Raw genomic sequence first — 14038 nt, forward strand, 5'->3', positions numbered from 1 at the left:
TCGAGCGTATGTTGAGGTTTTAGCTATTGGGGTTTAGATATTAGGGTTTAGATATTACGGTTTATAGGGTTTAGATATTAGGGTTTAGAAATTTAGGGTTTAAGGTTTAGATTTAGAATTTAGATTGAGTTTTTAAAACGAACAGTTTAGAGTTTAGAGTTTAGGGTTTGGTGTTTTGGGTTTATAGAATAAACCCAAAACACCAAACCCTAAACTCTAAATCCTAAACCCTAAATCGAACTTAATTTTACTTCACAAAACATGAAAAAAAAAAAAAAAAAAAAAAAAAAAAAAAAAAACGTTCATATTATTCACGAACAATATTATCTTGAATGTTATTTTTGTCGATCGTTTTCCCGCCTAAATAATAACATTCATCACGAAGTGTCTCTCCTAAATGTTCATATTTTCGTGTGATCTTGATACCGGAAAAAAAAATTCCAAAAAAACGAAAAAAAAAATAAATTTGCTTCCCCCAATTGGTTACTTCCCCATTGATCCTGCCCAAAAAAAATTTGGCCTGTGACTAACGCGTTTAGTTTACTTTGGTATATATATATATATATATATACCAAAGTAAACTAAACGCGTTAGTCACATGCCAATAATACTTGCTAGCTAGCTCGTTGGTTGTCCATTAGTATACTTATTTTGTTTATATAACTACTAGACTATCTCTGTAATTTGGAGACCCATTAGGGTTAAAAGAAAGCAATCAAAAACAACAATTACACATTTAAAACAAATTTATAACATTATTATGTTTAGTGTTTAATTCACATACTTTACCAAATATTCAATTTCAATGCTAACTACTAAAATATACCAAAAAACTCTGTCGAAAACACATGTTACTTATTACAAAACGATCAATTTTGTTCAATCCTAGAAGATCTAGGATTGAACTGACGGGATCTTACCTTACTCACCTTGAGTTTAGATGACGATAACCAGAGAGCCTTTGATTTGTTAACTCAGAGTTCATATCAAAATTTCAGGGCTGGATTTGAAAAGCTGATAACAATAGAAATCAGCAAAGCTCAAGCAGACAAACACATTCTATATGAGGTGTGTGAGGAAACATGTCAACAGGTTGCACGCTTTTTAGTCGATAACATCCCTCTAATTTTTGTTCTTCCTGCACAAAAAGGGTAACAGTTCAGATACTGGTGCAACATACAGGTGGCTAAACATTCGATTGGGTAATGGAAGGTCAAACAAGATACATTTGTCGCGATTGAAACAGGTCAGCTCCGGGCGTACTTAGCTCAAACACAGTTTGTCAGAAAAGAAAGAAAAAGTAATTATTATTTTTTTTAACTTAATAAGCAATCTATTTATCAGTGAAAAATATATGTCAAATATTCTACATATTTAAAAATATGTATAAATATAAAATATATAAGTAGAAATGTTGTATTATTTCAAAACTAAAAGATTCACAAAGTTTTAATTTAAATATACTCCAAGAACTTTTGACTCGTATCTCGAACTGACCCATTCATGAGTGAACGGATCGAATTGCCAGTTCAAAACTTGATTGTAAAATGGGTGGGTGCTCACCGAACCATGACACAGATAATCAAGGTCACGTGCACATGTGGCAGGGTTACATGATACATATACAATCCGTGGTGCCTTCAGCTTTAGCAAGTATTTAATCAGGTTCGTATGCATGCCTGGTCGGTTTGGATCTGCAAAAAAACATGGAAAATTCCATAAATCAAGTTAGAAATCCTGAATGGAACTTATATATTAGACCACGGAGTAGCTCAGATGCAAAGCTGACCCATTCATAAGTAAACAGGTCGAAATTGCCACCTCCAGGTATATGCAACTTCCTTGGACTAGAAGCATGTTTCTGTGTCTATATTTGTATGCAATTGATATTAAAGTTGAAAATTAACTACTATATGAACAAGCGAAGTAACAACCTGATATGACAATGTCTGGTTTTGGATAATCTTTCCCAAAACTTTCACTAATTTTATTAAGATCCCCTTGGATAAATGTGGCATTGTTGAGCCCATTCAGTTTGGCATTTCGACGAGCATCAGCAATGGCTTCAGGAACTTCTTCATAACCATAAACATGTTTTACCCTAAATTCATGTATTTAAAGAGAGATATCATAATCAGAGGTATTCAACACATACATTTAACCTAATAGACAAAAGTGATTATACTTTTTGGCTAGTGTCAGGCCGATTGTTCCAGTCCCACAAAACAGGTCGAGAACTACTTCTGAGCCATCACCCTTCAGACCAGCACAGTCTTCTACAAGTTTGTACAGAATCTCAGCCTGCACCAGTGTGGTCATTAACAGGAGGAGATAGTTATCGTAGTCACCATGTAGGGATGTATCGTGTAAGAAATTATCAGGATTTGACAAAAGGAATTAAACCAACGTGCAGTGAATTTGCTTTCCATTTGGATCCATAAAAATACCTGGTGCGGATTTGTCTGGAAAAAAGAATTTGCTGAAATTTCGAATGCTAATCCTCTCAAGATCTCGGTGATGGTAGGTTTCCCATATAGTGTGTACTCTTCCTCTCCAACAGATGTGTTGCCAACAGATGTATTTATATTGTTCATTATGCTTACCTGTCCACCATCAATCAAGATTAACTCTTGGATTATATGCAGAAATATAATTTTTTATAGGTCCAAAATTTTTTAAAGCTACTTGAATATGGGCATGCTATGATTGCTAATCCTTCTATAATAATAACTTTGTGTAAGTAGGACAAGTATAGGTTGCTCTGTTGTCACTGTGACATGACCCTCCGTTAAAAAGTGAGTTTCAGAGTTTATCAGAAACAAGTATGACTAGTTACTATACAAGATACCAAATTACTCCATATCAATCAAGTAGATAAGCGCTAAGATATGTACAAAAGTGTTTTGGGCCAGACTAAAATATTGCCGCTTTCACCTATTAACTCACCCAACCCACCTATTTTGCCACCTTTAATGAGCATCAAAAACCATATCTGTATTGAAAGTATTGATCAGAAACTTCAAGGGAACCAACATCATAATTATGTATAGCTTTTACATACCACTTCTGGGAATACTGCGAGTCTATCAACAAGGGGCTTCAATAGCTCCGGCTTGTAGGATGAGGTCACAAAATTAACCATGAGCTGAGGGAGCCTAGTCTCGACATCTCTAGAAAAAATATCAAAATTGTAACTTTATATATATTATAATCATCTTTTAACACCTAAAAATATGCAAAAAGAGACAAAAATCTTTTCTACTCCATAATAAGGTATCAAAGAGTTAACAATAGTAGTACCTTCCACTTCTTATCGTCAGGTGCTTCAAAAAGCCACCATGTGAATGACAATCGTATGGTGATAATCCTAGTTCTGGATCTCTCCAACAATCTTGAACGGCTGCAAGAACCTACACATCATAAATGCAACTTAATTACAAAGTATCCTAAAATTGTTGTCTTACCAGTAGCAGCTATAGGCATTAATTCCATGGAACTCAAAAAGATAATAACCTTATTTGCCGGTTCACTTTGTAAAAAGCACTTGTCGATATTTAACACCTTGTCAAATAAACCAGGAGCATGTAAACCCAAAGAATAGACATTAGCGTCTTGAGTTTTATCAATCAATTGTTCTTTTGGCAGCCATCTTTTAGGACCAAAAGAAAATTCCATCTGCATAGTCAACATACAATTTCTAGATCGTATCAAATAATACAACTGAAGAGATCGCCATAAGATGAAAAAATAACTCTGGTATTTGCTGACCTTGTTTCTGTAGTGAAATTGCATATCACAGGGAACAATGGGCTTCATTACATTCTCAAATTCTAGGTCTTTATAAGAAAACTTCCCAACATGTACCACTAAATCCCTAACTTGTTCTTCCTTAGCTCTCACCTGAGCCTCGTATAACAGGTTCTGCGTCCTACAACCTCCACAATGCGAAGAATATTCACATGGTGCTTCCACCACATCCGTATGAGGACTCAGTGTCTTCACTTTAGTCACCTGCAATTATAACAAGGCCATACAACATCAATATTATAACCACATATACATATGCTACATTTAACTCAACTATCCATGCATTTTTTCATAATCAAGGTTCTTCATTTAACCAAATATATGTTTCAGTGTGTACTCTGAAAGTAATTACATGATGGGAGTAATCATAATCATATAACTAGCTGTACTAAAACAGGCCGTATGCAATGATGTTTGTATGCGCTTCTGTTCTTTTTAAAATCGTAATAACAAACTGGCATTAATTTTCTAAGTGAAGTGACTAACAAAACGCATATCTTAACGCCTTTTATGAACTTTTAAGCCAAATCCTATCAAACACCTACAGCCTTATAAGTTCAACATTCTCTGCGGCATTTTATCAAACACCTAGTACTCAAAACAAACATCTGTATAACGAACCTCAGAGTAATTATTCTTTTTTCGAGTAACTCGGCCTATAAAGCGTTCGCCAGGAAGCGCACGATCACACATAACAACATACCCAGTCTCTTCAACTTTACACAAACCTTTTCCTTTAAACCCTAACGATTCACACACTAATTCTAATGTCTCACCACGTTTAGGGAAAAATGGCTTAGGTTTTTTGTTCTTATTATTATCGTTGTTGATATTTGATTCTTGTTCGTCAAATTTGGTTGAAAATGTGATTGTGTTTAAGTTAGGTTTATCTGAATCATCTATACTTGAAGAAATTGATACGGGAGAAGATGAACAGTGACATCGTAACGGCGCCGGAAAAGTTGGACGGAATTTGTGTAAATGTTGAAGTTGCCGAAGACTGAAGTTTGGCATAATCACTGCCATTGAACGCCGGACCTTTGCCGGAAAAAGATATGGGGTAGGAAGCAGGGTCCTATAAACCCTTGAGTGTAACTGTCTGAAAGATAGGGTTTTGATTAAAAAAAAAAAAAACCTATACTGTATCGTTTTTCTCTCTTTTAAAATGGTTAGACCACTTAATTTATAAATGTCAAATAATTAAAATAGATAAACCTAAACATTGAAATCTAAATCATTATAAAAACAGAAATTCTTGACAGTACACTATCAACTTTTGAAATATAAAGATCCAGTATCTTCTTACCTGCTATCATAACCGAATGGAAATTAAGAGGGGCAAGTGGGGTCACCCCCGTGGAAAAAAAATTTAGTGCAACACATTTGAGTTTTTACGTTTCGAATTCAGTGAGATTTTTTTTTTGGTTAAAAGTCTTCAAATTTTGCCTCCAAAGTCTCAAAATTTTGCCCCAAATCCTTCAATTTTTTCCCAAAAACCTTCAAATTTTGTCCAACAACCTTTAAATTTTGCAAAAAAAACTTCAAATTTTGCCTAAAAACTACCAAATTTTGCCTAGAAACCTTCATATTTTGCACAAAAAAAATTGATACACTTTTAAAAAAAATTCGCCCCAAGTGAAAAAGTGTCTATTTCCGCCACTGATCATAACACCCATTCTGGGACGAGTTGGAAAAGGAATTCTTAAAACTTACATTGATGAGACTGCCTGAAAAGTGAGAAATTCTAACACTCATCATTTTCTAGTGAGTATTACACCAAATTTTATGAGTTGTACGTTTTCTATTTTTTACGTGACATTGATAAAAGAAAGCATTCTGGGAACATGAATAACTGTGTTATTAAGTTCTTTTAGTGGAAAAAAATAACGAGAGATTAAGGATTAAAAAGAAAGTAATATATCTAGTCTCTTCTCTCTTCTCTTCTCTCTTATATTTAAAACAAAACCACTATTGAGTGACAATTCCCAAAAATATTAAATCCTAGTCATCCAAATTAAAAATCTAATCCAATCTTAACCATTCATTATGGATAATCCTCTTAATCACGTGATTATCCCCTTTCTTAGCATCTAATCAGACTAAAATGACCCTCATTCGAAATCAATCACGCGGGTTGGGCGGGCGATATTAGGGGTTTTAGAAACAAACCTCATTTGAAAATTTCAATTTCAAAATTCACATTACACATTACAGATCAGAAAAAATACGCTACATCTCTCTTCTCATCTCACACATGTTTGATAAAATTGATTCAGGTTTTGAATAATTCGATTGCAGGTAATTTTAATCTTCTTTTAACTAACTCGGCATCCAAAAATTCAGACATGAATCGATCCCTAATACCTTCACGAAAAAACTCGATCAGTTTTCGACGATGGAAGCTTCAAGCTCCTGTAACAAAGCGTGATGGAGAAAAGAACATCGGTCATCGGCGATGGTAGCGACGTTCAAACGGAAACCCTAATTCTCTCCTTCAGTTTCAAATCTAAAGGTATTACATGTTGGAAGCTTCGACGAGCCCAACACACCCACTACAGAGGACCTAGATTATACTACACTCACTACACAAACACTTGACGTTGGTTAGCCTTTAATTTTATGAATCCTTAGTGCACAATAATGTTTAGGCGACAGTGTCGACCATATATCATTCAGGCGGTATAACCGACCATATATCACTTAGGCGGCAGAGCCGACCATATAATAGATACAACACAAGTGCACTAAGAACTTAAACACAAACTGAGGCTTAAATGGGAAACTTAACGAAGAACACTTTTATAATTACAAAGAAACAATTACAATATTATGAACTAACTCACACTCTTCTTTTACTTCTTCACCTTACTTCTTCTCTACTTCCTCACAACTCTCACACCTTACACAAATGAACTACTCATCACCCATATTTATACTACCCCATGGAACATTCTAGAAACTAGATATTTCCATGGATAATATCTAGATATTTCTATACAAATATCTATATTTTTCTTTTCTAGATTTTTCTTTTCTAGATTTTTCTTTTATTTTCTAATATCTAGATATTTTCTTATACATATTAATATCTAGATATTTTACATATATACATCTACAAATTCCATATTATTTTATAATACCAAATTTGCATTGCATTTTAACACTCCCCCTCAATGCAAATTTTCTTCCAACGATGTCTTGCAGACCATTCCAAGTGCTTCTCTGAATTTTGTAAACTTCTGTTTACTTAGGCTCTTGGTGAATATATCTGCTACCTGTTCATCTGTCTTTGTTGGCACTATCTTGATCTCCCCTTCAAGGACCTTCTCGCGAACATAGTGATAGTGTACTTCTATATGTTTTGTTCTTGCGTGAAATACTGGATTCTCTGCTAGACGTATACCTGATAGGTTATCGCAGAAAAGCTCTACTTGATAGTCTGTTGATTGATGAAGATCTTCCATTAGTTGTTTCAACCATGTAATTTCTTGTGTTGCTGACGATGCCGATCGATATTCTGCTTCAGTGCTTGACAAGGATACTGTTGGTTGTCTCTTGCTGCACCATGATATTACTCCTGATCCAAGACTAAACATGTATCCAGTTGTTGACCGTCGTGTATCATAGTCTCCAGCGTAATCGGCGTCACAATATCCAGTCACGTGACATTCTTTTGTTTTCTTGTATAAAATACCAAAGTTGATAGTGCCTTTAACATACCTTAAGATGCGTCGTACAACATCAAGGTGAGGCTTCTTCGGATTGCTCATGTATCGACTAACCACTCCAACTGCATAAGATATGTCTGGCCGGCTTAGTGTGAGATAAATAAGACTTCCGACCATCTTTCGATACATGGTAACATCTTGAAGACTTTTTCCTTCATCTGCTCGTAGTTTTGTATTCGGATCCATTGGGGTTGAGATAGGTTTGCAATTAAGCATTCCGTACTTTTGTAAAAGATCTCGCGCATATTTCTGTTGTCCCAGAAATAATCCTTCTCTTTTCTGCTCTATTTCGAGTCCAAGAAAATGTTTGAGTTCTCCAAGCTCTTTCATATGAAATCTGATAGACAGATTCTCTCTTGTTCTTTGGATCTCCTCATAGTGATCTCCCGTGATGATTAAGTCATCCACATATACTAGCACTATGGCTAGTTTTCCTTGATCTTGTTTCACAAATAAACTAGAATCTGAAGGAGCAACTGTGAAACCACTTTGTACTAAGAACTCGCCAAACTTTCCGTACCAAGCTCTTGGAGCCTGCTTTAAGCCGTATAGTGCTTTCTTTAATTTGCAGACATGGTCAGGATGGAACTTGTTCTCAAAGCCTCTTGGTTGCTCCATATAAATTTCTTTGTCAAGTTCTCCATGTAAGAAAGCGTTCTTGACATCCATCTGCCACAGCTTCCAAGATTTGCTAGCGGCTAAAGCTATTAGAGCTCGAATTGTTGTGATCTTCGCCACTGGACTAAACGTTTCTTCATAATCCAGCCCATATTGTTGAGAAAAACCTCTAGCAACAAGTCGAGCTTTATACCTTTCAATGGAGCCATCTGATCGAGTCTTCACCTTGTAAACCCATTTACAAGATATTGGTTTTACATCTTTTGGCTTTGGAACTAAACTCCATGTCTGGTTTTCTTTTAATGCATTAATTTCTTCTTCCATTGCTTTCCGCCATTCTTGACTTTGTGTTGCTTCTTCATAATTGGAAGGCTCAATAGGTATTGATTCATCCACATGAGCAGCATTGGCATACCTCGGATTAGGTTGCCTCGGCCTTGTTGATCTCCGTAATTCTTGCACATGCTCCTCGGCATCCATTTGGCTTGGACGAACCTCTTCGGATGTAGATTGATGTACCCCAGTTTTCCATGGACTCGTTTCCTTAGAGTACGATCCATCTCCTTCTTTAATTGGATCCGATATGTGCTCTTTATGTTCTTCTTTCTCTTCTGGAACTTCTTCTAATCCATGAGATTCTGGAAGCTCTATTTTTTGAGGTGACCACCATGAAGAAGCTTCATCAAATACCACATTTCTTGAAGTATGACACTTTCCAGTATTTGGATCACAACATCTCCATCCTTTTCTTGATTCATCATAACCGACAAAAATGCACCGAATTGCCTTCTTATCAAATTTGCTTCGTAGATGATCTGGTACGAAGACGTAGCATACACATCCAAAAACCTTGAGATGGTTAACGGTTGGCTTGATCTTCCATAATCTTTCATATGGTGAAATATATCCCAACTTTGTATGTGGGAGTCTGTTAATCACGTATGAAGCCGTCCTCATACATTCGGCCCAAAATTTTCCTGGTACATTCTTACCATAAAGCATACTTCGACAGGTTTCAGCAAGATGACGATTCTTACGTTCTGCCACTCCATTCTGTTGTGGAGTATTAGGGCAAGTTAATTGCCTTCTGATCTTGTGCTTCTTAAGATAGATATTGAACTCGGTTGATAAATATTCTCCTCCATTATCTGTGCGTAAGCATCGAATCTTAGTATTGAGCTCACTTTCTACCTTGTTCTTGAACTCTTTAAACTTCAGAAAAGTCTCCGACTTCTCCTTCATGAAGTAAACCCACACATATCTTGAGAAGTCATCAATGAATGTCACCATATATTTCATACCTCTAAGTGATGTTTGTTTCACTGGGCCGAAAACATCTGAGTGTATGAGCTCTAGTGGTGTCTTGGACTGATACGCTGACTCCTTGAATGGCAATTGGTGAGCTTTGTCAAATTGACATCCAGCACATATTGTATCTGTTCGGATATCAATTTGAGGAAGCCCATTTACTATGCATTTTACCATCATCTCCTTTAACTTGTTGTAGCCCACATGCCCAAGACGTTCATGCCAAAGATCAGCCGTCTCATTTTTTCGAGTCTTATCCACATAAGCTGTTTCAGCAGATAATACATAGACCGATTCTATTCTTCTTCCATGCATAACTGGATTGCCAACCACCTTTACTCTCTTGAATACGGACACATCTTCTGGTCCAAAGAGCACATAGTTCCCTTCTACTGTCAATTGTGGTACTGACAGTAAATTTTTCTTTAGGCCAGGGACAAGATACACCTTCTCGAGTTGGAGCTTATGAGAGTCGCCTTCATTTGGAATTATTGTCTTTCCAATGTAAGAAATAGACAACCTTGAATTATCGGCTGTCAACACGACTCTCTTTCCTTTGTAATCCTCCATTTCTTGCAGCTTCGTCTCATCATTGGTCATATGATTTGAGCACCCAGAATCAATGATCCAATCATCTTTGTAGTTTATTTTTGACTTTAAGGTTGCTACAAGAGCTTGATCATCCATGTCAGCTTCAACGGAGAGTCCTGCTTCTGCATCCCATGTTTCCTCATTAATGGTTGCTTCGAATGTGACCTCTTTCTTCTCATCTCTTGCGGCGGCCACATTTTCTTCGAAAGTTCGCCTTCTGGGGAATCTACATTCTCGAGCAAAATGACCCTTCTTGCCACAATTGAAGCATTCACCATTCTTTCTCTTATCATTTTCCCCGTATTGTTGGCGATGATCTCTTCTTCCTTGTTGAGCTCCCCCTGAAGCGTTGCCTTTTGATTTTGGGTGACCCTTCCACCCATATGTCTTACTTTCTTTCATCGCCTCTTGTCTTCGAGATGTTGCTTTCTTTTTATTGGTGAAGAGTGCATCTTCTCCGTCTTTTACGGTTACTTCATTCATCTGCTTGGCTAATGCCTCTTGATTTGCCAATAGATTCTCCAGCTCTATTAATGATGGTTGAGTAGGCCATCCTCTCACAGCGGCTATAAATCCATTATACTCGGATCTTAAGCCGTGGATGATAATTCTCTTCATCCTTGCATCACTCACTTTCTCTTCAGGAGCAAGTTGAGATATCTCACGGCAAATTGATTTCACCTTGGTGAAATACTGAGAAATAGACAGACTTCCTTGTGAGATACCTGCGAGCTCATTTTCCAAGAGCTGGAGTCGTGCTTCATTCTTCTTTGAAAATAATTTTTCAAAAGTTTCCCAAGCTGCCTTTGGTGTTTTCTCGCCACGGATGTGCTCCAATAGATCCTCCTCGATTGTAGTCTTCAGTATAAATAAAGCCTTCCCAGCCTTGATGTTCCATTTTCTCAAGGCTTCGGCATTTTCTTTCGGTGGAGGCGTTGTGTCACTGCCAGCAACTATTTCCCATAAATCCTGTCCTTGTAGGTAGGATTCTATACAAGTCCGCCAATAACCATAGTTGTGGTTATTGAGACTCTTGATTCCACTGCTCGTACTTGCAAGATCTGCCATCATGACGTCCAACGTCCAATAAGCTTGGTCCCAGACCGATGAGCTTTCACAGTTCCTAACTGTGCTCCGGCAGAATCTCCCTTAGAGCCTTGGTGAAAACAAGTCGATGTAAACGTCCAACGTTTACCGATTTCCTCCACTAGAAATGGTCCCGAACGACCCGCTCTGATACCAATTGTTGGAAGCTTCGACGAGCCCAACACACCCACTACAGAGGACCTAGATTATACTACACTCACTACACAAACACTTGACGTTGGTTAGCCTTTAATTTTATGAATCCTTAGTGCACAATAATGTTTAGGCGACAGTGTCGACCATATATCATTCAGGCGGTATAACCGACCATATATCACTTAGGCGGCAGAGCCGACCATATAATAGATACAACACAAGTGCACTAAGAACTTAAACACAAACTGAGGCTTAAATGGGAAACTTAACGAAGAACACTTTTATAATTACAAAGAAACAATTACAATATTATGAACTAACTCACACTCTTCTTTTACTTCTTCACCTTACTTCTTCTCTACTTCCTCACAACTCTCACACCTTACACAAATGAACTACTCATCACCCATATTTATACTACCCCATGGAACATTCTAGAAACTAGATATTTCCATGGATAATATCTAGATATTTCTATACAAATATCTATATTTTTCTTTTCTAGATTTTTCTTTTCTAGATTTTTATTTTATTTTCTAATATCTAGATATTTTCTTATACATATTAATATCTAGATATTTTACATTTATACATCTACAAATTCCATATTATTTTATAATACCAAATTTGCATTGCATTTTAACATTACATGTCGATAATCGATTCTACCGGAAACTGGAAATTTTTATTCAATCAGGTAAAGTTACATAAACATGTCGATATAATTGTTTCTGATTTTTTGCATTTGTTGTTTCATATGTTCAAATTGTTAGATTTATTGTTAAGTGTTTTTTGACATGTTTTAATTCTTCAATATTAAATATTATTAGGGTTTGTTACTAATGTAATCTTCATTTTGTTGATCAAATTTATAGATTTGTTGCTTATGTGTTTACTTTGTTTTGTTGATGTATAATGTTAATCATATAAAGTAATGTTTTTTAGTTGTAGAGATTCAGCCGTATACAAGAAACCATGAATTTAATCAAGTATAATTATACAAAAAGATGCGTCACGTTCAGGTTTCACATGTTCTGATTTATTGTTATGGAATTATATATCAGTATATTTTTATCAATCACAATTTGAGGCGTTTTGAATACACACCAGGTGAATGTCAATGAAAATTGCAGGTAGTGTATTTTTATCAATCAGAATATGGTGTTGTTGTATGTTCTTTTCTAATCATATGTTCGAATAACAGGAGACTTGACATAAGGATCATGAGTTTTCACTATTGTAGCCTTACTGAATGTTGGAATTTGATATAAAAATGTGTTTGCAGCGGTTGTTATGCAGGAAGCGTGCTGATATTCAGGGTAGCTGAAATCCTGTTCTAAGGAGCATTATTGTCATTGTTGCTGTTTTTTTAAGGGTACCTCAATTGACCCATTCAGTAAAAACAGTTATTTGTAGCATGTGATGCTAAGAAGATGAGGACGACTTTTCCTTTGTGTTTAAATTGTACATGAATCCTTTGCTTCATTGGTTTTTATTGAATAACAAATTCGATTATTAAGTTCTACACCGTATGTCATGAAGCGGTATCTAATAAGTTGTATTAGTTTTGGCTTTGTTTTTGTCTTATGAAGGGCAATGCCGAATTTAGGATGGTACCGACTGAAATGTCCCGTTCTTATTGATTAAAAACGTTCCATATTAATTGATTTCGTTGCGAGGTTTTGACCTCTATATGAGACATTTTTCAAAGACTGCATTCATTTTTGAAACAAACCATAACCTTTATTTCATAGATAAAGGTTTTAAAAAGATTTACGTAGATTATCAAATAATGATAATCTAAAATATCCTGTTTACACGCGACCATTACATAATGGTTTACAATACAAATATGTTACAACAAAATAAGTTTCTTGAATGCAGTTTTTACACAATATCATACAAGCATGGACTCCAAATCTCGTCCTTATTTAAGTATGCGACAGCGGAAGCTCTTAATAATCACCTGAGAATAAACATGCTTAAAACGTCAACAAAAATGTTGGTGAGTTATAGGTTTAACCTATATATATCAAATCATAATAATAGACCACAAGATTTCATATTTCAATACACATCCCATACATAGAGATAAAAATCATTCATATGGTGAACACCTGGTAACCGACATTAACAAGATGCATATATAAGAATATCCCCATCATTCCTGGACACCCTTCGGATATGATATAAATTTCGAAGTACTAAAGCATCCGGTACTTTGGATGGGGTTTGTTAGCCCCAATAGATCTATCTTTAGGATTCGCGTCAATTAGGGTGTCTGTTCCCTAATTCTTAGATTACCAGACTTAATAAAAAGGGGCATATTCGATTTCGATAATTCAACCATAGAATGTAGTTTCACGTACTTGTGTCTATTTTGTAAATCATTTATAAAACCTGCATGTATTCTCATCCCAAAAATATTAGATTTTAAAAGTGGGACTATAACTCACTTTCACAGATTTTTACTTCGTCGGGAAGTAAGACTTGGCCACTGGTTGATTCACGAACCTATAACAATATATACATATATATCAAAGTATGTTCAAAATATATTTACAACACTTTTAATATATTTTGATGTTTTAAGTTTATTAAGTCAGCTGTCCTCGTTAGTAACCTACAGCTAGTTGTCCACAGTTAGATGTACAGAAATAAATCGATAAATATTATCTTGAATCAATCCACGACCCAGTGTATACGTATCTCAGTATTGATCACAACTCAAACTATATATATTT

The 14038-nt window shown here is 35.8% G+C and overlaps 1 protein-coding gene across 1 annotated transcript; it reads right to left on the reverse strand.

Moving 5' to 3' along the window:
• Positions 1-907: 907 nt before the first annotated feature.
• Positions 908-4899, reverse strand: LOC139894188 (uncharacterized). Its single transcript, XM_071877395.1, has 10 exons — positions 4429-4899; positions 3769-4011; positions 3514-3675; positions 3301-3410; positions 3062-3170; positions 2448-2603; positions 2186-2301; positions 1935-2101; positions 1564-1694; positions 908-1138 (listed from the first exon to the last, which is right to left on the reverse strand). Exons 1-10 carry the CDS (start codon positions 4831-4833, stop codon positions 1031-1033), a joined length of 1707 nt encoding a protein of 568 aa, XP_071733496.1. The 5' UTR covers positions 4834-4899; the 3' UTR covers positions 908-1030.
• Positions 4900-14038: the final 9139 nt, after the last annotated feature.

This window comes from Rutidosis leptorrhynchoides, chromosome 2 (assembly GCF_046630445.1).
Source record: "Rutidosis leptorrhynchoides isolate AG116_Rl617_1_P2 chromosome 2, CSIRO_AGI_Rlap_v1, whole genome shotgun sequence".
Taxonomy (NCBI): Eukaryota; Viridiplantae; Streptophyta; class Magnoliopsida; order Asterales; family Asteraceae; genus Rutidosis; species Rutidosis leptorrhynchoides.